General features: G+C 51.9%; 1 protein-coding gene across 6 annotated transcripts in view; it reads right to left on the bottom strand.

The window, feature by feature from the left end:
- Window positions 1–24,886, bottom strand: part of CES5A (carboxylesterase 5A) — a 156,076-nt gene that overhangs the window by 4,308 nt on the left and 126,882 nt on the right. The window contains exons 1-10 of one of the 6 annotated variants that reach the window (XM_059667998.1): window positions 23,382–23,497; window positions 13,425–13,629; window positions 11,169–11,307; window positions 9,350–9,483; window positions 7,683–7,836; window positions 5,396–5,500; window positions 3,544–3,648; window positions 2,671–2,811; window positions 1,749–1,817; window positions 299–446 (exon numbers count right to left, since the gene is read on the bottom strand). In XM_059667998.1, the coding sequence (XP_059523981.1) occupies window positions 299–446; window positions 1,749–1,817; window positions 2,671–2,811; window positions 3,544–3,648; window positions 5,396–5,500; window positions 7,683–7,836; window positions 9,350–9,483; window positions 11,169–11,307; window positions 13,425–13,549 (1,120 nt within the window). In that variant the 5' untranslated portion in view covers window positions 13,550–13,629; window positions 23,382–23,497. Of the gene's footprint in view, window positions 1–298; window positions 447–1,748; window positions 1,818–2,670; window positions 2,812–3,543; window positions 3,649–5,395; window positions 5,501–7,682; window positions 7,837–9,349; window positions 9,484–11,168; window positions 11,308–13,424; window positions 13,630–14,702; window positions 14,914–23,381; window positions 23,498–24,886 lie in introns of those variants that run through there. The other 5 variants (XM_059667994.1, XM_059667996.1, XM_059667997.1 and 2 more) reach the window with 5 other exon arrangements.

Genomic DNA, 24,886 nt, shown 5'->3' with positions numbered 1-24,886 from the left:
ACAGAAAGTAACCTGGAAGTTGGGCCCGGAAAATTATGGGGAGGTGGGAGTGTTCTCCACCGCCCTGAAGAAGCAGAAGGAACACAAACAATAAGAACTGATCAGCATTCCTGAACTCTGAAAGGCAGGGGAACTACACAAGTTGGCCCTCAGGGCTATTCCCCCGACACCCCTGAGAGGTCCCTCTCAGTGAGGGAACAGAGGGCTGAGCAGGGGGCCGGTCCCCAGGCAGCAGGATGCCTGCCGCCACCGGCCTTGCTGTGCTGTGGCCCCGCCGGGGGGTGGCTCGGGGACTCACCTCTGTGACATCGAGCCGTGATCAGCCCAGGGACCACAAAGAACACATCTCCAAGCAAGTCCAGGAAATTATTTCGTATTTCAAAAATGGACTGCTCGCCGTGGAAATACTCATCCGCCACGAAGTGTAAATGCTGGCTGGGGATGTGCTGCAAAAGATCAGTCACAGGAGGTCCAGGTCAGCGACAACAGCCCACACGTGGAGCACCCGCCTGTGCAGGCATGTTCCGAGCGCTCTACATGCACCGCCCCATGGAATCCACACAGCGAGCCTGGGGTGCAAATGAGCAAAATCAGTCCCATTTCACAGATGGGGGGACTGAGGCTTGGAGAGGTAAAGTGGTTGGCCCCAAACTGGTGGAACCAGGATTCTTTCACAAGACCATTCGCATCTAAATCCCAGGCTCTCAATCACAGTACACACACCTCTCTGAAATGTTTCAGAAACAGCCACCCCTGGGCAGAGCTGGCTAAGCCACTTGCGGGATCCAGTGCCAAGTGAAAATGCTCAATGCCAAGTGAAAAATGGTTCCACAATGACAAGAATTTCAAGAGGGTGACAACAGGACATCCAACCACGTGTAGGACCCTTCTCAGCAAAAGGCCCTTTGAAATACACCGATCCCATGCCCGTGAAGCCAGCCCCGCCCCTGGTACCAGCGCTGCCTCCGGGCCCTCGCTCACACTTTAGTCCCAGCTGTCATCACCAGGCAGCCAAGACTCATCCAACATCCTGTCTGAGCCTTAGCACCTGCAGCATCCCTGCCTCCAGCCTGGACCACGCTGCAGACACCGGACCCTTTGTCAAATGGACATTGAATCATGTCGCTCTTCTGTTCCCAGCCCCTGGGATGGAACCTTATATGCCTTCCGCTGACCTCTTCACACGGCTCTGCCCCCTCCCTGGTTCTCTCGGTTCCGCCCGCTCCTCTCAGCCCTGCTCCTCCATTAGCCAGACAAACCCATCTCCAACTCCAAACCCCTCCCCTGAGCGAGCCAACTGCTCCCCGCAACGGACACCACGGAGCCCTGGGTATCCCTCTGCCCTGATTGGTGCGGCGACGCACGAAAGTGTCTTGTCAGGTTTGTCCATCCCAACAGCCCACAGCTTCCTCAAGCGCAGAGACACGCCTGCGCATCATGGCACCCCAGTGTTAGGGAAGGTGGGGGACGTGGGCTCTCACTTAACACCTGATCAACGAATAAGTGGGTGAAACGAACCTGGCAGAGAGCACACACTGAATAGATGCTTAAGGACAGACGAAAGGGAGGGAGGAAAGGCGTCTGCCTCTACATCCTCCTGCCCGGAGCGTCTGTGTGCAGGGAGGGAATGAGCGAATGGTTGACTAATGGTCCTCAGGATTGCTAGAACCCAGTCCACAGCCTGGCGGGCATGCAGCCAATAGGGGTCCCCGGTCCCAGGTGGGTTTCGGAATCCAGAAGGTCCTTACCAGGATTGTGTGCAGCAGCTGTAGGGCGAGGGACTTGTTGGAGCCTCTGAGGATCTCAGGAAACTCCTTCTGCGGAGAGAAGCGGGGCGCCTGTGAGCACCTCAGGTCCTCGGAAGGGAAGCTGGTCTCTGTGGGGGTGCAGGCGCCTGCCTTCCAGGGGGGAGGCTGGGAAAAGCCGTGACCCTTCCAGCCCCCGGGGGCCATGTGTAGAAGTAGCTCCCGTGCATCGGTTAAGCAACAGTTTCTCCTCTCATTTGATAAAAGACAGCCATTCCGTTACACCTGCAGTCTTGTGGGACCCCGGTGGCTGCCCTGTGGCAAGGCCACGTTATGGGCTGTGTGTGTGTCTCCCACAGATTCCTATGTGGAAGCCCTAACCCCAGGACCTCATAATGTGTCTACGTGAGAAGACAGGGTTTTGAAAGAGGTGATGAAGTTAAAATGAGGATGTTCTCTGGGCCCTAATCCAATTGGACTGATGTCCTCAGAGAAGAGGGAATTGGTGCCTGGCTGGTGTGGCTCAGTGGTTGAGCATTGACTTATGAACCAGGAGGTCCTGCAAATGCCAGGACAGGAAGGTGTCATGGATTTCAATACCTTTGAAGTAGCAACTATGCTTCTTTGAAAAGAGCATTTGTGGTGTTTTGAACAGAGCTCAAACGGATCCCATTGTCTCCTAGTGTTTTACACAGAGCTGTTCCTTTCACCGTAAACCTAACGAGGAACAGGGCGGACACCTGCCTTGGCTGACCCCAATCCCCAGTTGCCGTCCTTCAGAGAGAGGCAGGACGGCCGCTCTGTGCTCGGAGGATGGGTTCCACCCCTCACAACGGGTGTGCCGTCCGTGGGAGTGACGGGCTGTGGGAGCCAACCCCGGCCCCTCTGTGGAGGGAGCGGCAGGAGGCAGAGTCGGGATTCTTACCATGGGCAGCAGGAAGCCACACTCGTGGTTATTGACCCCAATGATCGAAGGAACGGAGCGGAACGTTTTTTTGATCAGCAGTTCTAGAGGCTCGTCAGGAAAGAAAAAACCATCAACCATTCGCGTGAAAGACTTGGCGACCTGAAATGAGAAAGGGCGGAAGTTGTCTCTGTTTGTAAGATCTGCTGGCCCCAAACCAACCCACCCTGAGCCCACCCACTCTAGCAAAAGGTGGTAGGAAAGGGAAATGAAGCCAGTCTTGGTCCATCCCCATACATCCGGCTGCCTGGTCAAGGGGGTCAGCGTCTCTGTGCCTTAGTTTCCTCATCTGCACATAAGGGGTAATAATAGCATCCATGTAAGAGAAACGGTAGCCTAGCCCAGTGGTTCTCAAAGCCTGTCTCCTAGCAGCATCAGTGTTACCTGCGAACTTGTTAGAAATGCAAATTCCCTACTGAATGCAAGCTCTGGGAGTACAGTCCAGCCAACTTTTAAAAAATAAACCCTGCAGCTCAGTTGGCATGGCTCAGGGGTTGGGCGTCGACCTAGGAACCAGGAGGTCACAGTTCAATTCTCAGGCAGGGCACGTGCCCAGGTTGTGGGCTTGATCCCCACTAGATGGCGATCCCCGCTAGATGGCGTGCAGGAGGCAGCCAATCAATGATTCTCATCACTGATGTTTCTATCTCTCCCTGCCTCTCGGAAATCAATAAACGTATATATTTTTAAAATCACCTACAGTCCACGTTTTTACAGCCATTACCACGAATCCCCAGCCCCCATATCTTTCCAAGTCCCATGTCAAAATAAATAAGAGCGGTCAGGTCTGTCCAGCATTCCATTCAAAGGGCAGCCCTGCCCCAGGCCCTTCACCTGGCCGATGCCCAGCAGCTCCTGGGAGGACTTGGCCCTCAGGCACCGCAGCAGGGCCTCGGAGTTGTCCGCTCTGCAGCCACAGATATTTGCAATCATCTGCAGCTGGTGGCAGAGAAGGACCAGGTTAGAGCACAGTACAGACAGCCTCTGGGAAAATGAAGCGTGGAAACAGTCCTCAGCCCAGTCCCAGGCCCGTCCTTCCTATACGATGTCCAGCCTGCTGGCCCTCCCCATTCTCATGGAATGGACACAGTGAGGGCAGGCTGGCCCTGGGTCATTCTGACGCTCTCGCCTGACCCTTCTTGCCATCTTTAGCAAGTGCAGGAGCTGGGAGTGAGGATCTGTCAGTCTGTGACCATGGAATAGAGTCAGGATTCCTGGTCATGGCGGGACCTGTGATGTCACAGACCTGTGACGTTGGCTCCACTGGCACTAGGCCCCACAGAGCCCAGAAGCCCCACTCTTGGGTGCCGCATGGAGTCAGGAGCCCCCCAAGGGAGAGGAGCAGCTCTGCAAGGTCTGTTGAGGCCTGAGTCCAGCTCAGAGTCTCAGCTGGTCAGCTCTGCTCCAGCCTCACCCTCACCCTCACCCCCAGCCTGGAATGCCCTGATGTCCTTTTTTCCTGTCTCACTCTTTAAGACCCAAGTCCTACCTTCTCTCAGATGTCCTTTCAGACACGGCAGTCCCTACGATTCCCCTCCTCCTCCGATCTCCTGTCACTCCAAGGGCCCCCACCTACTAGCCCTTTGCTAAACACCTTCTTGCCCTGTCACTGAACGTTCCACGCGTGTAGAATGCGCCCCCTGAAAGTAGTGCCCTTAGTCTTCTGGGATCCCAGATGCTCTGAGAATCCAATGAAAGCCCCAGACCCTCCCCCTGGGAAAATGAACAAACATATATCGTAAGCGTTTGAGGACCACCTCCAAACATACCCATGGGCTGCAGGCTTGAAATCCTTACCATAAAAAATGATTATAGTCTATGCCTTCTCCACTTATAAACCCACAGGTCCCAACACAGAGCGGGGAAGCAATGGGCACTCACTACGTGTGTGGTGGATGAATGCATACACACCACACCGCACACACCGACACCAGCCTGATATAGCACGCCACCAAACTCAACTTTTCGTCTGCAGTGACCGTGTTTTTGCAATATTATGACTCTGTTTTTGCTCTCGGTGTATGCTGTTACCTTCTATAAGGTGTTTAAGGAAATGCACCACTAACACGAATGATACCCAGGAGATGGCTCCGTAGCCCATTGTTTTATTAATATTCAGTCAATGAATCAGCTCATTCGTGAACTCATTCCTCGAGTAAGCGTGTAGAGTCGCCTAACATACACCAGACATTATGCTGGGACATGGAAGAGACAGGGGCCTCGGTCTCCAGGTGCTTACTGTCCGGCAGAATGCAAAGACGAGATGACAGATGACGAACATCTGGGACATACGCCTCCCCTTCCCCTCCCAATCTCCTGCCAGACAATATTAACAAGTCACCGTGTTATTTCCTACTGAGCTGGCAACAGTATCAGAATCTTACCAGGGCACTCTAGGTGGAAGAGAGTAGGTACAGGGGACTAAGATATATATCACAGCAAAGATTGGTGCATACAATGTGAGAACTGTCATACACACACACACACACACACACACACATGCACACCAGCAGCATTGCACTGTGCAGCTGGACCCATTTCCTATGGAACCAGGCCTTCCACGGAGCAACACGTTTCACCTCAAGCCGGCGTCCGATTCTCCGGTCACGGTCAGTCAGGCCAAGCACATGGTCTGCCGACACCTGACCGAGGAGAGGAAGCCGGAGAGCTGCGCGCATCTACCTACATCCTCATTCCGCTTTTCCTCCGGGGCCTTCAGGTAGGGGAGGATGGCCACCCCGCTCTCCATGATGGCTTTGTGGAACAAGTCCTGGGCCAGCGGGGACAGGATCTGAGAGAGAGAACACAGGAGACCCTGCAAGAGTTATCCAGGGGCTTCCCGCCCATCACACACCACCCACCCCTTCCGTAAGGAAAACTTCCCAGGAAGCCTGCTCTAAAGAGCTAACCTTAGAGAAGGAAAAGTCCTGGCTTGGGGGTTCGAGGACTAGTTGCGAAGGTTTGGGCAAGTTAAATAACCTCTCTGAGCCCCATGTTTCTCATGAACTTTGAGGGTGAGCATTCTGGTGTGTGGGTGCTAGCCCCTTGACTTCCCGATGGGGCAACCTCAGGCAAGTTGCTTAATATTTCTAAGCATCCATTTACTGTCTTATAAAACCGCAGTAAAAACTGAGCCCACTGGCCCCACCTGGTGTGGCTCAGCGGATAGAGTGGCGGCCTGCGGACTGAAGGGTCCCGGGTTCGATTCCGGTCAAGGGCACATGCTGGGGTTGCGGGCTTGATCCCCAGTAGGGAGCTTGCAGGAGGCAGCCGATCAATGATTCCCTCTCATCATCGATGTTTCTATCTCTCCCTCTTCCATCCTCTCTGAAATCAATAAAAAAAATATGTTAAATAAAAAAACTGCCCAGCCGGGTGTGGCTCAGCGGTTGAGCATTGACCCAGGAACAAAGAGGTCACCAGTTCGATTCCCAGTAAGGGCATGTACCCGGGATGCCGGCTCGATCCCCAGTGTGGGGTATGCAGGAGGCAGCCAATCAATGATTCTCTCTCATCACTGATGCTTTCTATCTCTCTCTCCCTCTCCTTTCCTCTCTGAAATCAATAAAAAAAAATAAAAAATTTAAAAAAAAATTAAAAAACTGATCCCACGTCACAAATTTGTCCTGAGGAGCAGGAGAAGTGATGAATACAGAAGGCTTCGCACAGCGCTTGGTTAAGTAATAAGCACTCATGAATAGTGGCTGCTAGCACATATGTAAAGTTAGTATAATCCACCGTATAAGGTTATACGGAAGGTACAGAATACCTCGTATATTGTCAAATGTTATACAGCAGAAGCTTAGCCCACCTCCATGTGGACTGACTTCTGTGGTTAACATGTTACCTGATGCCCGGGAAGTACTGACCACTCAGAACGCAGAGCCCGGAGCCGTATCCCGGCCCCTCTGCACATCTCTCTTCCCATCAATTTCTTGCCACGAGCCAGGCATGTCTGCTTCCAAATCTGCTTTGTCAGTTACACTTGCCATTGCCATGACATAACCAGTGAACTATCCTGGGAACCAAGGGATGTGTGTGTGTAAAAAGAAAACAAAATGATGCTTTTTTTTGGGGGGGGGGGGTCGTAACTTGATAGAGGTAGGTAGCTAAATAACATGGCTATAAAATTAGGGGAGCACAAGATAAGAGTAAACCATGTGAGGGGATAGAAAGCTCCATAAGGGGGATGTATCCACAGATTTCTTCGCAGCATCTTTAAGTGGCTGCTCACCGTAAGGACACTGAGCCCCCAATGTAAGGGCAATGGGTCCTGCAGGGGCTTATGCAGGAGAGCCTTGCGGGACCACCCGGCGGCAGACTGACTCTAGAAAGTAAGACCCCGCATCAAACTACTGGCGAAGGAGGGTGCCTTTTATGTTTTGTTTTGTTTGTTTTTTTATAAAATATATTTTACTGATTTTTTACAGAGAGAAAGGGAGAGGGATAGAGAGTTAGAAACGTCGATGAGAGAGAAACATCGATCAGCTGCCTCCTGCACACCTCCCACTGGGGATGTGCCCGCAACCCAGGTACATGCCCTTGACTGAAATCGAACCTGGGACCTTTCAGTCCGCAGGCCGACGCTCTATCCACTGAGCCAAACCGGTTAGGGCCCTTTTATGTTTTAAGTGAAAATAAAATGTTTACATGCATCCTTTGCTATTTGATGCTTTGAGCTGAGCTTCTCTATTCAATGATGACCAGTCCTGATAACTGGATGCCAGGCCTTCAACTGTACGCCTACAAATGTGTTTTCCTCAAACTGTCACTCACTATGTGATCTTGGGTGATTCATGTAAACTCTCCGACGACAGCTCTCGTCTTTAAAACGAGACAGAGCTCCTGACTCACGGTGTGAGGCTCCAGGGAGACCGTGTGTCTGAAAGCGTTTGTTCAACATGCAGCACCAATCAGATGTACGTGGTTCATCATCCTCTTTTTTGTAACCTCCCCCACCGAAGAGAACTCACAAGGCTGGACACACTTATGGCTCCCGCCGACTCGCCGAAGATGGTCACGGAGCGCGGGTCCCCACCAAAGAACTCGATGTTCTCCTGGACCCAGGTCAGGGCGGCCAGCTGGTCCATGAAGGCCCAGTTCCCCGGCGCGTGCTTGTCCCCTGTGCTGGGGGCAAGAGGCGGAATGAGCATCCTGAGTGGGCCACTGTCTGCCTCCCAAAGCCCAGGGAGCTGGCGGCCGAGGCTGTGGACAGGTGTCAGGGCATCACCACTCCCTCCGGGGAAGGGCTGACAATCAGACCTGGGGCAGTGGGGAGCACCAGGCTTGGCTCTCTCCCTCTGCTGGGGTTTTGGTTTGAGAATCTGAGGAGAGTTACACACCCCAGAAAAATGCACAGACAATACAGATGCAATTTCAGGGTATGCACAGGCTCCCCTGAATCCACGGGTTCCTGAAGAGTCCTGCTCCTGAGAGTTGGTCTGCACCAGGAAGTGAGGCCTCCCTGGGCACAGAGGTTCCAGTGAATGACTAAGCGAATAATAACAACAATAACAGTAACGGCAGCACTGTGCATGACACTGTCCTAAGGGCTTTATGGCTGATGCTCCCGTAATCCTCCAAACCTGTGAGGTAGGTGGTGCTGGTCTTTCTCTGTCTGTCCCTCTGGATTTTATCCCCACCTTCTCTACCCTCCTCCTAAAAGGCTGACCTCTATGTGTGCGGTCAGTGGGAGGCAAGGAGCAGGGGCTGAGGGTGGGATATCAAGAGACCAGTATGTTTATGTTTAATACGCCACTCGAGGCCCCCTCTGCTGCGAAGTGGTTTGGGCAGTGACTGCATTTTTCTGAATTCGCTCACACGAATTCCCTTCAATGAAACCTGCAAACAAGCCCTAAGGATACTGCTGGATACATCAGCTCCTTCTCACAGACAGGGAATCAGAACACAGAGCAAATCCCTTGCCCAGGACCTAAAATGCTGCAGGTTTGGGATTCAAACCCAATGAGTCTGACCCCAGAGTCCATGGTCCTGGCCATGGCCCCGTGCTGCGTGCAGCCCATGCAGAGCGCATGCTTCCCAGGATGGGTGGACAGTTAATGGGACGGGAAGACAATGCAATGGAGTGACTATTCTCAGGTGAGCATTTGAGGAGCCTTGAGACGGGGCCCTACGTCAGGGACGACTGATGGCTCACACACTCTGTGTCCTTGACTTCCAGGGCTATGTTGCCCCCGTCTCCCTTGTACTGGGCATGGCCATGTGACTGAGTTCTGCCAATGGTGTGTAAACAGCAGTGATGATCGCCACCTCCAGGCTGACCCAGAAAGCCGGCCCTCACATCCTCCTCTGATCTCTTTCTCCACCTGCTGGCCAGCTGCAGAGCCACAGGTGGAAGGAGCCTGGGTCCCTGATTGACCATGTGGAAGGATGTCTGTTAGTTGGGAACCCTCAATTAGATTTTACTGAAGTGAGAAAAAATGTTTATTTCTCTAAGCCACTAATACTGGGGGGGGGGGGGGGGGTATCTGTCATAGTTGTTAAAATTACCTAATAATCGTCCAAATCTGTTCAATGTCCTTGAAGGCTCCTCCTTAGGATGCCGGGCACTGAGTCCCCTATGGCTGCTGCACAGCTGCTCCCTGGGGACCAGGGGTGTCAGTCATTTGGGGGTACTCACTTGAAGAAGCCAAACATTCCTAGCCGGTACTGGGTAGTCACAACCAGCACATCCTCGTAGGCAGCGAGGGCGGACCCATCGAAGATGGAGGCTGAGCCAGTCTGGAAGGCGCCCCCCGGAAGCCACACCATGACCTAAGGAGGGGAGAGGAACTTTCCGGTTAGCCTGTCGAGCATTCCGACCCCCTCCCTGTGAATGCTGGGTCCTTCTTTCTTTATGAAAATGCAAATGTCTCATTGTCCTTTCTAAAGAGCATGGGAGGTTTTGTATTTAGAAGAAGGCTCAGGGTTAAGCAGGTGGGCTCCAGCATCCGAGTGCCTGAGTTTAAGCATTAACTAAATATTGAACTTGTGACCCACAGGAAGATGGAAATCATTGTAAGCCATGTATGGCAGCAAAAGCAGCTTAAGCTTTTTAATCTAAGGCTTTTGTCTACCGGCAAAGAGAAGAGGGGAAAAAAAGGGAAGAGAAGTGTGGAGACTTTACTATGTTGATTAGAAAAACTGGGACTGGGGAACATAAATCATCATTCAAATGCTATTATCACTATTTATACGTAATAATAAATGCCTTCCATTCTCCATTTTTTTAAAAAATATTTTTATTGCCCAAACCGGTTTGGCTCAGTGGATAGAGCGTCGGCCTGCGGACTGAAAGGTCCCGGGTTCGATTCCGGTCAAGGGCATGTACCTGGGTTGCGGGCACTTCCCCAATGGGGGATGTGCAGGAGGCAGCTGATTGATGTTTCTCTCTCATCGATGTTTCTAACTCTCTATCTCTCTCTCTTCCTCTCTATAAAAAATCAATAAAATATGTTTTAAAAAAAAATATTTTTTTTTATTGATTTTTTACAGAGAAGAAGGGAGAGGGATAGAGAGAAACATCAGCTGCCTCCTGCACACTCCCTGCGCAACCAAGGCACACGCCCCCGACCGGAACCGAACCTGGGACCCTTTAGTCCGCAGGCCGACGCTCTATCCAATGAGCCAAACCGGTTAGGGCTCCATTCTCCATTTTAAAGGTCCTATTAGGGACTGCCACCCTTGGGGCAGGAAGCGAGAAGGAAGCCACTGAGGAAAAAGGAGAACTGGACAAAGCATTAGCTTGGACACAAGAATCTGCCACTGGCTGAGGTTGAGCATGGAGCAAGGCGCTGACACTCGCTCCCCTTGTGCCTCATCTTCGTCATCTGTAGAATGGGTTCAATAATCCTGACCCTTTGGGTTACTGTGGGGGGCTTGGTGAGCTAATGTACTGTGCCTAGGACACGTCAGCAATCAATAGATGTTGCTGTTATCGTGCAACACAGCAAGTCTCTCATTGCACTGACAGCGGGGAGAAAAGATGATGGGAGGGTGTGGTAAAAGTTAGACTGCACCTTTTGTACTCACTTACACAGGGATCCTTCACATTCTTAAGTGGCATGCTCCGCGTTATTACCTGACTGACTTCATTGCAAACAGAAAAATTGGTGAAGGCAATTATTTTCTTTAACGGAAGGATTTTTCAAGTAAACGCAAAAATAATCAGAGTCCTTTTAAGCAGTGCCTTCTCTGACTGTTTACAGGCCGTTAAGTACTCAACAGAGAGGGAAACACAACACAACATAAAAATCAAAGGTCAAGTCACTGCCAACAAAGAAGCGAAAAGGAGATAAAGTGAACACGTCGTTCAAATGACTTTTGAAGGAAGTTACTGACCTGCCGATGATTACATTTCCATTTTACCCAGTAGGAGGCTGGGGCTGATTCCAGACCCCCAGCCACTCTGCCAGGGTCCCAGCCCCAGGACCTGCCCCCAGCACGGCAGGCAGCCTTACCGGGAACTTGGAGCCGGTGTCGGCACGGGCTGGGGCATAGATGTTAAGGTACAGGCAGTCTTCCGACACTCCGAATTCGGGGTAGTGCACCCGGAGAATGTGTTGATTCGAGAACAGCCACTCTGAGTTCTGGAAGCACCTTGGAAAGAGGAGGAGAAACCCCCGGAGTCGCTGCCAGCAAACTCGCCTGGGAGGGGCCAGTTCTTGACTCCTGGGCCTGAGCAGAAGATGCCTATGGGGGCTTTGGGTACCCCGTTCATCATGCCCACTCCACCCAGTGGCACAAATGAACAAACCATGATTCTCTTTGATCTGGTTCCCAGGAGGGAAAGCACATTGGGTATAATAATTGTACCACTACCCCCCAGCACCACCATCATAATCCAGGCACACGCATAAAGACCCCGGCTGGCTCAACAATTCCCCAAACTGTAGAGGTTAGGACACTGGGTTGCAAATCAAGAGCTTGGCTCTGGCAGCCCCCTCTTCTGACCCCAGAGGAACAAAAGGACTTTTCCAGGCCTCTCCACCAGGAACCGAGATAGGTTGGCAGAGAGAATCCTGCACCCAGGCCTTTGCTCAAGCTGGTCCCTCTGGCTAGACTGCTGTCTTCCTCTCTTTGCTCATGTTCTTCCCTTTCTTTCAGATTCAGTCTAAATGCTACCTCCTCCAGGAAGCCTTCTGAGATTTCTCCAGATAGACCATAGGTATCTTTGGAAACACCTACATATTTTGCGTTTTTTTTACTAGAACTTTTCCTATAGACTTGTATATGAGTGTAATCATAGTCCCAGCTCAACTGTGAGCAGCTAGAAGGCTCTGTATTAGTCACCTAAGTACCTCAGAGCCCCCATCACCAAGCCTGACACACAGTAAGATCGAATGAGATTGTGTATGTGAATATTTCTACAAAGTGCTCACTTTAATTTCGTGGTAGAATAGTATACAGATTTGCTGCAAATCTACCCCCTGACAAGTTTTTATGCCCCCTTCCCCTTTTGTAAGTTGTTTATCAGAAATCGAGGCTACAGGCTCCCAAGAAAGCCATCCCTGACCTCCCCTCAGAGCTAGGCTAAGTGGTTCTCTGTGCTTCCTCAGCACCTTCTCCGATCCCCTATGGTGGCCCTTGTCACTCTGTATTTTAATTGTCATTGCCGTTTGTGTCCCCACCACCACTACCAGTCTGCAGGTTCCTGAGGGCAGCTATGTCTAACCCATGGTGGTGTCATCCAGGGCCTAAGGGAATCTAACTATTGATATGAGCTGAATGAATGAATGAATGAATGAATGAACAAACAGATGAGTGTCCGCTTAGTGTCCTCAGTCCCTGAGCCACGTGGGGTCTTCTGTGGCTTAGGGAGCTAGCCTGGCACCAGGGTACTCCTTTGGCCTGTGAAAGCAATGCCAGGAACGTGACCAACCTGAGGACTTGACAAAATTTGACAGTCAGAAGATTCTTGGGGATTTCCAAGTCTCAGCTCCCACCTCATGCGTGAGGCCCCTCCACCATTCCCCAGGGAACTAACTGGTTGCTCCTTACCTCCCAGTTCCTCTGTGCCACAGAGACACACTCGTGCCATCATTCCACAGGAAGTTATGGATTTTCCCCTGTGGGCCAGGCTCTGCCTGGGCACGGTGTTGACTGCGAGCACTAACATCCCTTTAGCAGCGGTTCTCAGCCTTCTGGCCCTTTAAATACAGTCCTCATGTTGTGACCCAACCATAAAATTATTTTCGTTGCTACTTCACAACTGTAATGTTGCTACTGTTATGAATCGTCATGTAAATATCTGATATGCAGGAGGGTCTTAGGCGACCCCTGTGAAAGGATCGTCCGACCGCCAAAGGGGTTGCGACCCACAGGTTGAGAACCGCTGCTTTAGTGTGATTCTTCACTCTACAGCCCTTATCCAGTCTGACCAAGGAGCCTAGGCCTGGCTGACCAGCCCTTCCAATCATTAAGCCCATCACACTGGCTCCCAAACCTGATCGAACTCAGAATCCTCAGAGGGCTTTCAGACAATCCAGTTTTCTAGGTCTGAAGATTCCAATTCAGGAAGTTTGGACGGGAGCTCAGGGGATCTGCATGTTCTGAACGGTGCCATGTGGTCACAGAAGCCACTTCTGTAGCCCTCTCCTCCTCCTCCCCGATGCTCCCCCCGCCCATGGGGCTGCATGTCCTTCATTCATTCCCCCTCAATGCCCTGCCCCCACTCCCAGGTCGCAGGCCACCCATGGGATCAAGCCCAGTCTTACAAATTAGGGTAGGATGTGGCGTTTCGGATGCCATTCCAGGGCGACGCAGGCTTTGGGTTTGTAAATCGCAGGGGTCCTAGCGGGGGTGCAGCGTAGGGGACCCCGAGGAACACATTCACAGGCATGGTGCTTCCCAGCACAGTGGCTTGCTTCCCCCGGACCCAGCCCAGCCTGGTGCTCCTGGTGGGTCCATCTCCAGCTGGCCCTGAGGGAACACACGGGGAGGAATCAGGAGCTGGCTGGGAAGAGGCCAGGAATAAGCCCGACTCAGAGCTCCCCCAGGTGGGGGCGCTCTTTCTGGGCCCAGACGCTGTGCCCCGGGAAGTATCTGGATTCCTTCTCCAGGAACCCATGTCCATGGCCTCCTTCAACATCGCCTTAGAAGTCACCTGTATCAGAGCACACACTTAGTCTCGTCTGGGAACACAGCACCAAGCCACAACATGCCCCCTGGTTACCGTGGAAACCCTTCTCCCTTCTGTGCCCAGAAGCCTCCCTGCCTACGGAGGTGACGATACACACCAGGCCCTGGAGAGCCTAGGACTGCACGGAGCCACCGGGCCCTGAGCTCCCACACGTCCGTCATTTTCATACCCACCAGCACAACTGCCTGTGCATCACCCACCTATAGGACGACCGGCATTTTGCTTTTCTTAAAGTGAAATCTAAATGAACTTTTCACATTGACCAAGAGGAGTCTTAAGCAATCACATCTACGCAGTGGCGGTTTCACTGGGTTCGGTGTATGCTTTCGAATAAAGCAAATATTCAGCAATGAAAATAAAAAAATTCTCACGCGGGTGCCACCTGAAATCAGCCTGTCTGCCTCCAGGGGTCCGAGGGTGAGACGTCTGAGACTGAGAGTGTGGGCTGCTCGGTTGCCACATAGACTGTGGAGCTTTCAGAGGTCAGCAGCCCGGCGACTGAGTTAGCGGGACCCGGGAGCGCTGGTGCTACCCCGGCTAATGTCATCTCAATAGTAACATTAAAATCGGTAGCTAGCACCACAAAAGCACAGGCTCTGTCCCAGGACAGAGAGCTCTCCCAGCCCCCACAGGGTGTGAGCAACTCAAGGGCAGGACCGGGGGTCTTCTGTGCTCTACCGTGTGCTCCAGAAAGAGACCCGGGCCCTGGGGCTTTCAACAACCCCAGGACATCGGTCAGGTGCCCTGAGGTGACTACAGAGCCCGCCGTGGGCCCTCAGAGACCCCTGAGCAGTAACTTCATTTCCACCAGTGGACGATCCTCCAAGATAGGGAAATCCCCCGCCTACCTCACCTTCTGAGAGGCCTGCTCTCCCACTGGGTGTCTCACCCTCGGTGGCAGCTGCAAGGACCCAAACAGCCCAGATCAGGGTCTGGCCTGGGTGCACCCACTCTCCCCTCATCTGGCTGGCCCGCCTGCACGCCCTGGACATCCACGGCTGCTGCTGGCCTCAGAGAGCTTCCGTCAGAGACAAGAAAGAGCCTCCTGTTAGCAGGCAAACGTTGAGCAGGCAGACACAGGTCACAGGACTGGTGAAGCATAGCATCGGGCCAAGATTCAAGAAAGGACTTGGCCAAGCAAGACTTTCCTGTTCTGATTTACATAAACAGCTGAAGACTGGGCCTTGATCTGGAGAAAAATAATTTCTGAGGTGTTGGGCTCACAGAAGAGTAGAAGTAGATTTGGGGTCAGGTAAGCCAGAGACCTCAACTCAGACCTCAGATTCAGGGTCTGGGAAGGCAGCAAACAAGCGGTGAATGCAGCTGGTCAGGAGAGCAATAGGGAGGGGTGGGGACTGTGGAAAACTGGACCACACATGCTCTGTCTAACGGGGCAGTGACTTCCCAACCTCAGGAAACATTTGTTTTGTGACAATGGTGGCAGGCCACACCAGAAGTATACCGTATCACTCGATTTTTAAATGTGGCCTCAATTGTTTAAAAAACCAAAACAACCATAATGTGAGCCCAATGCACCATTTCTACTGGCTTGAGTTGTGTCATGGGTAAAGCCAGCAATTCTGATCTAGACCCAGGCCCTCCAGTGTAAACATGAGGAGGCTCTGCAGGGACCGGCCCTCAGCACTCTGGGTCCTCACTGCTGTACTCTTTTTGTCACAAGGCCATGCTCTGAGACCTAGCAGGTGGGTCATGGCAGAGGGCCCAGCATGGGGCTTCCCAACTGTTTGGGGCGGGGCTGTTGGGATCAGAATTATCTGGTGCACTTGCTGAAAAGGCATCCTTCTGCCCCACCCTCAGAGATGTTGGGGCAGGAATTTAACAGTATCAATCGTGGCTTTGGGAAGCATCAATCGAACACACGGGAGGTGTCCCAGGGTAGTCACTTCCTGAGAGAGGTGGGGTAGGCACAAGCAGGTATTAAGTGCCTGCTGGATACAGACCTGCCGCTTCACAGTTTGTCCCATTCCCACTATTAACTGGACCAGCAATGTGCTCGAGATTTCAAAAACAATCGTTACAGATCTCATGCCCTGAGGGTCGTGTTTTGACCTCACCTCCTAGGACCCTGATGTCCTCATCAGTAGTCACACCAGTGGCCTGGATGGCCTCTGAGAGGCACAGACCTTTGATGGGTTCTCTCTGTTCTTCCCGATTGCGCTCCTGACACCCCGAGGGGGAAACCAGAACGAGAGGACCTCAGCCCAAGGCCTGGCTCTAAAATACCTTCTCTACGCTGGCCGGAAAGGCAGTGCAGATCGAAGCCCACTTTCCGATTCTCACAGGAGAGGCTAAAGGAAACCTGAAGGCATCAGGGCAATGACAGTCACCTCAGGGTGGAGAGCAGACTTGGTCTGTGACATGCGTGTCACATGAAAATGCTTCTCCTCATCAAGATCGCCCTCCTCATGAACCGGGAGCCCACGGTATGGGAGAACTTATTTGGCAATGATACATCTGATAAAGGGTTAATGTCCAAAATATATTAGGAACTCAGACAACTTAACAAAAGGAAGACAAACAATCCAATTAAAAAATGGGCAAAGGACCTAAATAGCACTTCTCTAAAGCAGACAGACAGATGGCCAAGAGACATATAAAAACAAAGCTCACAGTTACTGATCCTAAGAAGGACGCAAATTAGAACAACAATGAGGTGATCACCTCACACCTGTCAGAATGGCTAGCATCAGCAAATCAACAAACAACAAGTGCTGGCGAGGATGTGGAGAAAAGGGAACCCTAGTACATGGCTGGTGGGAATGCAGGCTGGTGCAATCATTATGGAAAACAGTATGGAGTTTCCTCAAAAAAATTTAATATGGAACTGCCATTTGATCCCACTTTTAGGAATATATCCTAAGGAACCCAAAACAGAAAGAATGTATGCACCCCTATGTGCATGGCAGCACAATTTACAATAGCTAAGATCTGGAAACAGTCCAAGTACCTATCAGTAGATGAGTGGATAAAAAAGCTGTGGTACATTTATACCATGGAATGCTATGCAGCAGTAAAAAAGAATCTCTGACCCTTTGAGACAGCATGGAGGGACCTGGAGAGTATCATGCTAAGCAAAATAAGCCAGTCAGAGAAAGACAAGCATCACATGATCTCACTCACATGTGGAATCTAATAAACAAAATAAATTGCCGAACAAAATAGATCCAGAGACACAGAAGCATGGAACAGACCGTGGAATCTCAGAGGGAAGGCGGGGGTAGATGGGTAGGCGGGAAGAGATCAACCAAAGAACTTGTATGCATATAGGCATAACCCATGGACACACAATAGGATGGTGGAGGCCTGGGGCGGTGGGGGGAGAGAGACCGGGCTATAAGAGGTCAATGGGAGAAAAAGAAGAACATATATAATACTTTCAACAATAAATACTTAAAAAATTAATAAATAAAAAATAATTAAAAAATAAAAAAGATCACTCTACTCCATGCATTGGCCCAGCCTAAGAACTAGGGCCAGGTCTCAGCGTAGCCCTCGCAAGGAATATAGCCCATCCTCCGGGAGGAAATGGCTTTCACCCCGAGTTAATTACATGACATGGCAAATGTGTCCTGGTAGGAACAGAAAAGCATGTGTGGGAGCGGATCTTGAGGGCGAGGGACCTGAGCATGAGGCAGGAGACTGCGTAGGAGAGAACTAGTTGCAAGAGCAATGTTCTCATGACTCCGGATTTATTGTCCTGAACGGATGCCTTGGGGCTGGTCTGATATGCTGCCGGAGTGGCTCTCGGGAGCTCGGACATCATGACAGCTCACATGATATGCTGCCGGAGTGGCTCTCGGGAGCTCGGACATGACAGCTCACAGTAAACGAGATGGAGATGCTGGACTTGCCAAGGCAGAGCTCTGATGAGGAGATCAGAAGGCTGAGGGATGTGGGTCTGCTCGCTGACGGGCAGCTGACCACAGAGGCACGAGTGAGCCTAGCTAAGAGCAACAGAACTGCCCGAGCAAGCCCAACGCCAACAGCTGACCCACAGAACAAAATAGCTGAATAAGTGGTTATGTTTGAAGCCACTCTGTTCTGGGCTGGTTTGTTGCACAGCAATATGTAACTGGGACGTACGTTGGGTATGCCGACGTTGGAGGCTGTCATAGCAAAGAACCTAAAATTCACAGGACCGAATGCTGTCTCGTTAGTGTGCTCCTAGCTGCTTATGCAAAGACGTGGGAAGGCAGAAAAAGAATCAACTTCTGTCAGACACTTCAGTTCTGGACTATTGTTTCCAGAAAGTCAGGCCCCGGAGGGGGCGGAGAGGGTGGAGGAGAGTGGAGAGGAGAACCCTGTGAGTCCTGAACAGAGGGAACCTGCATCGAGGTTCCCGGCTAGTGAGAGGGGGAATCCAGCCCGAGATGGAATGGCAACATGCACCCAGGCAGAGGACTCCGAGAGCCATCGCACAAGCGGCCAAATCCAATGCCCCAAAGGACACACATCTTCTGGGCCTGTAGGATGTAGAACCCTATGGGGACCAGTGTGGGAGAAGTATGTGGCCCTGCAAGCCTCCTGTCTCCAACCCACCCATGCCTTGGCCTGGAGGCCCAGGGATTAGGACCCAATCTTCAAAACTGCAGAAGGGGGAAGAAAATCCAGAACAGATTAAGGCTACATTCTCCCACCACTGGAGCAGAGTGAGGGTTCAGCATCCTACTTGGCATTTATAAATAATAAAGACTGTCCTATGTTGGTACCAAGTTTGAGGTAGTGACATTACTTCAGTGATTGTTGTGGGAGTCAAGACCTATGAGTTCAGCTCCTTGCAACTGGAGGAGAATAATTATTTAAAGTGTAGGAGTAATTGTATCAATATACAACTAGAGGCCCGGTGCACAAAATTCATGCATGGGAGGGGGGTCCCTCAGCCCAGCATTCCAGGATATCCCTCTCGCAATCGGAACCACTGGCTCCTAACGGCTTGCCTGCCTGTTCACCCCTAACCACTTGCCTGCCTGCCTGTTCGCCCCTAACCACTCTGCCTGCCTGCCTTATCGCCCCTAACCACTTGCCTGCCTGCCTGATCACCCCTAACCACCTCTGCCTTGGCCCCCGCCACCATGGCTTCGTCAGGAAGGATGGCCGGAATGATATTCGGAAGGTCGTTCGGCTGTCCAGTCTAATTAGCGTATTATGCTTTTTTATTATTATAGATCATTATGTAATAGTTACTGTTCTTGTTATTATCATGGCCTCCACGGTGCAAAGTGCTTTGCACACGTCCCTTTACTTGATGTTCCTACAACTGTATGAAGTGGGTATTATTACTCCATTTTATAGCTGAGAGCATTAAGGCTTAGGGGAATGAACTACTTAGTTTCCTGACTTCTAAGTCTGAGCTTTTACGCACTCTATGTTGCAGATTTGTCTCTGGAAGGAACAACTCTGACTGCATGGATTCTAAGAGAATTACAACTAGGGGGCGTCTAGAGATGACCAAAGCCAGCTTCCTCCTCAGCATGATGGGGCACTGGGGGATGGAGGGAGTAGGGCTGGGACCAGAACCCAGGTTCCTGACTCCTGACCACTATTCTCACACAAACAACACGGGCTTCTCACTTTCCTCCCCCAGGGGGCCAGGGCGACACGCACTGTCTCATTTAATCCTCATGACAACCCTAAGAGACGCGGTTTATCCTCATTTTAAATATGACAGAACTGATGTTTCCAAAAGTTATTATCTTGCCCAAGGTCCTGGACGCTAAATGGCAGTCAGCATTTGAAAGGAAAACTCTACTAGGAAGCTTGTTGCTCCTAACTCCTGCTCTACCGGCCTGGGGGAGGGTAGTGCTCACCCAGGTGGGGACTTCACAAGGTAGAGTGTCTGTGTGTTGGGGGCCCCAGTGCATTCCCACATCCCTAGACCAGCCCCCACCTCCCCAGGCTGCACCGGGAGGCCTGGCCTGCTCACTCACGCATGTGCAAAGAGCTCTCTGCTATTCTCCAGCGTGTGTCTCCAGGGGATGCTACGTGTTCTGCATGCCCAAGGCCCTTGCCAAGAGCTTCCAACTGCCAGGGACCACTCCCTGAGGTCCTCAGTGAGGAACACAGCACTTTGCCTGGAGGCAGAGATGGGGGAGGGGAGAGCCAGCAGGAAGCCAGGGGCAGGAGGAGTGATCAGTTCCCTAATCTGATCAAAAGGCCAAGACACCTTCAGGCTAGGGGGACAGGGGTTTTCAGGAAAGGAGAAGAAATGGCCCTGGGACCCCCTAAGCCACCCACAGTCCAGGATGGTTGGCCTTTCTGGTCTGTCACCCCCAAACCAAAGGGAGTGGTCTATTCAAGTCTGCTGCAATGGTTAATTTTATGTATCAGTTTGACTGGGCCTATTTCTGGGTGTGTCTGTGAGGATGTTTCTGGAAGAGATTAGGGCAAGACATAGTTGAAGCAAAAGAAAAAAGAAAGAGCAAACGACTTCAGAATAAAGGAGGAAAGCTCCAGACGAAGTATAAAAGCACAATAAATCTTTGTGGAATAAACGTTTATTCCAGAAGCAGGGTCTGGGAGCAATGAGGAAGTTGCTGAGCATCCCTTCACAGTGCCCTCCCCTGCTTTTCCAGTTAAAAATCTGGCCCGGCTGGTGTGACTCACTGGTTGAGGGTCAACCCATGAACCAGGAGGTCATGGTTCGATTCCCAGTCAAGACACATGCCTGAGTTGCAGGATTGATCCCCAGTGTGGGGCGTGCAGGAGGCATCCAATCAATGATTCTCTCTCATCATTGATGTTTCTCTCTCTCTCTCTCTCCCTCCCCTTTCCTCTCTGAAATCAATAAAAATACAAAATAAAGTAAAATAAAAATCTGACTTGGAAAGTGGACCCTGGATTCCCATGGAAGCTTTGAGCTAAGAGACACCCTGGCCTCTGAGGCTATGCGGTTTTAAACGTTGTCTCCTGAAACACTGACGTGTCAGAAGAGTGTCTGGGGCCACAGAGAACGAATATAGGTACCACTCCCTTCCACCGCCCTTCAAAGAAAAATCTCGCCTTTTCATTGTCTTATCAGATTAAAATGGTGGGCCTCAACCAGGGCAATTTTGCTTCCTCCCCCCCCCCCCCCCCGGACATTCAGAAATGTCTGAAGACATGTTTGGTTGCCACAACTTGGGGAGGTGCTCCTGGCATCCAGTGAGTAGAGGCCCGGGATGTTGCTAAACACCTGGCAGGACAGCCCCCCACAATGTCCACCCCCGAAGTCAATAGGGCTGAGGTTGAGAAACCCTGGGCTAAACCCTAGGACACAGCCCATCGTTGACATTTTTGACTTACAAAAGCAGTGATTTCCCCTGGTTCGTCCTGGGTTTGTATAGATGTCCCTTTAAGAGAGGGTTCCTTCCAAAGTGTTTTCTTCTTCATTGCAAACTAGTCATCACATCCACACCCCTCATGGCACAGATGGCGGGAGTGTGGTCCAGAGAAGATAAGGAGATTCCCAAGGTCATACAGCAAGTCAGCTGGGTCCGGAGCGGAACACGGGCCCCTGAGCCCTGGTCCACCCTCCCTGTCCACACAGAAGCCTGAGCTCCGCCCCGGCTCGGTTCTCCAGCTGCGGGAAATGGCTTCCTCCCAGTGTGCTGCTTGGATGCCGGGCCCCAGGAGTTGTTCCAGAAAGAGAGCCTGCTTCCCACCAAAAACCTGGGCTGACATTCATCCAGAACTCAAAAGAAAATCTGTCCGATTAAAAAGAAGAACAAAAAAAAACAAACAACAACAAAAAAACTGTATCCCCAAACAGCCATGCAAAGCGAGGCCAGCTGCTGGGGACTCAGTGAGATGAATACCCACTCAGGCTGACGGAGGGAGAACAGGCCTCGGAGAAGCACCCAGGGAATGGCAAGGCTTTCCGCTCGAGGAACAATGGCTCTGCCTCAGATGGACAAGAAGCTGTTCACTCTGAAAGAATGAGCCCGCTGCCATCCCATAATAACGCCGGGCAGGGGGCCCTCCGGGAGCCCAGGGGAACGTGTTCTCCAAGAAAAATGAAATTGTGATGACACGGCCACTTCCAGGGGCTGGGGGCTCACAGCCCACAGCAGAGCTCCCTGCTTGTCCGAGCCAGGCAGGCCCTTGGAGATGGATCAGGGGCCCCATGAGGCAGATTGGGGGTCAGGAGCAAGAGTCCAGCCTGCCCACACTCTGCGGGGGGGGGGGGGGGAAGGGGGGGCGCTGGTGGCAGGTGACACGCCACCCTGAACTCAACACGCATGCACGCATGTTGGTACTGGAACGCTTAAATCCCACCCACCCCGTGCCTCGCCCAAGTTCCATTTAAACACTCCTCTGAAAAGTGCACCCGGAAGGCACTCATCTAGTCTCACATCCTCACTGAATGATGGGGAAACTGAGGCACAAAGAGGGGAGGGGTTTGCCTGAGAGTCAGGGGCAGAGCTTCTGACCTCTCCCATTTCCCACACGGGGGGTGGGGGGGGCGGGCGGGGGGAGTCAGCAAGCAAACACCTTGTGAGCATCCTAGTCAAACATTTCAAAAAAAGAAAAAAAAGTTTTAGGCCTTGGCCAAGTATCTCAGTTGGTTAGATCATCGCCCGGATCCACCAAAGTTTCAGGTTCGATCCCCAGTCAGGACACATACAGGAATCAACTCTTGCCTTCCTCTCTCTCTCTCTAAAAATCAATCAATAAAATTTTTTTTAAAAAAAATAAATAAAATGGTTTACTATGAAGGTAAAACAAACCTCCACACAAACAAAATACACAAAGCTGCCGACCACAGAGTGTGGGGGGCAGATTCCCCACCCTCAGCGAGGAAGCCTTCCTCTCACAAAATGCGCCGGAGCCTCAGCTCTGGACTCTCCCCATCGCCTGCTTCCAGAGGCTTCCGTGATTCCCCCGGTGCCTGCGCTGAGCGCCTGCCCACACCCCTGCAGCCCTGGCATCAGCTTCCCTCCCACAGTTTCCATGGCGAGCGCTCCCACCCTCCCATTTCACATGCAGGATGCAGGCCAACCCAAGGGCTCCCAGAATGGTCTTTCTGACCCCACTAATGTCGATCCTCTTTTCCTCTTATAAATCAATCGACTTTATTTTCATTTCAAGCGTTACAATGACACGGCAGCTGTTCTGGGATGGCCTGTGTGTTAGCACATGGCTTCAAGGGCCAGCTTTAGCCCAAATTCCTCATCCTCCTTCCTTTCCACAGAGAATGCCGGGAGCCTTGGAGAGGACTGGGATGAGGCTGGGGGGGGGGGGGCATTGGGGGGCGGGAGTTCACTCTCAAATGAAACCCTTCCCCTTTGATCTCGGCCTTTCTGATTGCGCCTCTGACTGCTGAGCCCTGCTTTGATCTGTCACCTGCCAGAAGCCACCAGAGATCTCCCACATCCCCTGCTCCGTTTAGAATGAAACGGAAATTCCACCACCTGGCCGGCTAAGGCAGCCAGGGCCATGGAGTGAGAGGCGTGGACATCCTCTCTCATGGTAACTGGACACTCTGGGAGGCTAGGATCAGTGGGGCACGGATGGGCCATAGACATTTTCTTACATGCTGCCTGCTGTCCAGTCGGCCAAGCCCCCAGCACAGGGCTCTTCTCCAGCCTCAGGGGGGACGTGATGACACAACTTCTTCAGGGACCACCAGGCCTGAGCTCCCGAGGACCTGCCCGTAGAAGACACGAAGATGAATGCAAGAAGAGATCACTCTGGTTCCTTCTCTCAGTCCTGACCAACATTCTGTGAAATCATGGTTGACTCAAACCTTCCCCCAAAGATGTTCACAGTGGAGTAGGGTTTATCAGAGGTATAAGCCACGGCTGCCCGAGTCCTGGGCCTGGGGAGGTATGAAGGGCACTCAGGGGACACAAAAGTGTGGTCCCTGCCAGATACACCCTGATACGCCTTGATTGACAGGAAAACACGGAGGGCAGCCTGTGAATGTCCAGCTCCTCCCGTTGCCTGAAAGGCCATTGGTGATTTCTTCTTTACAACTCAGATGCCTCAGAGGAGGGTAAGGGGTGGGCAATCTTTTGATGCTTTAAACATGCTATCTCGTTCCATCATTGCAACAACAGTCCCAGGACATATTAACGACTTCACGTGACCTATGAGGACATTGAAGCTCAGAGAAGTTAAACCCCTCGTCCAAGTTCACAGAGGAAGACAGTGACAGGCGGGAGCTGAATTCAGGCCTGTCTACGGCCTGTTGCAGAGGGCTGACGCTGGGGTCCTCTGAGTCCCTGGGCCACGGAAAGAAGCCTGGGCTGTCCAAGACAGCATCTCCCTCAGATCATCCCTGTTTCCTGGAAAGAGCATTTGAGGAGAGGGACGTTGATTGATGTGGGTTGTAAGAATACTTATTTGTCTGTAATTACTCCTTGAATTCCAGCCAAAATAGGCCCCGCTGAGCTGCAGCTGTACAAAATGTCTGGATGCTCCCACACAGGAGTCGGGAGTGGGGTGGTCAGAAAAGGCGCTAACCAGGGGCAGAAAGATATCTCCATGCAATAAATATTTACTGAATCCTGACTTCACACCAGACCTTGGCAGGGAAGGGAGAGGAAAGGCATGAAGTTGAACCAAAATGCAGTGTCTTTAGAGGCCCGGTGCATGACATTTGTGCACTCGGTGAGGGGTGGGGGGAGGGGTCCCCTCAGCCAGGCCTGCGCCCTTTAGCAGTCCAGGAGCCCTCAGTGGATGTCTGACTGATGGCTTAGGACCACTCGGGCCTAAGCCACCAGTCAGACATCCTTAATGCTGCCATGGAGGTGGGAGAGGCTCCCACCACCGCCTCTGTACTTACCAGCCATTAGCTGGGCCTGTGGCTGCGTGGCGCTCCCCCCTGTGGGAGTGCACTGACCACCAAGGGGCAGCTCATGCGTTGAGCATCTGCCCTCTGGTGGTCAGTGCACGTCATAGCGACCAGTCGTTCTGCAGCTTGGTTGACTTGCAGATTACCCTTCTATTATATAGGATTATAGGTATACTTAAAGATGCTACAATAAAATAAAAAGAGTGGCTTCTTGCTTTGAGGGAAATAACAGACACATGAAC

This window comes from Myotis daubentonii, chromosome 15 (assembly GCF_963259705.1).
Source record: "Myotis daubentonii chromosome 15, mMyoDau2.1, whole genome shotgun sequence".
NCBI classification, from domain to species: domain Eukaryota; kingdom Metazoa; phylum Chordata; class Mammalia; order Chiroptera; family Vespertilionidae; genus Myotis; species Myotis daubentonii.
The sequence above is the reverse complement of the archived record's forward strand: the minus strand, read 5'-3'. Positions and strand labels throughout refer to the sequence as shown.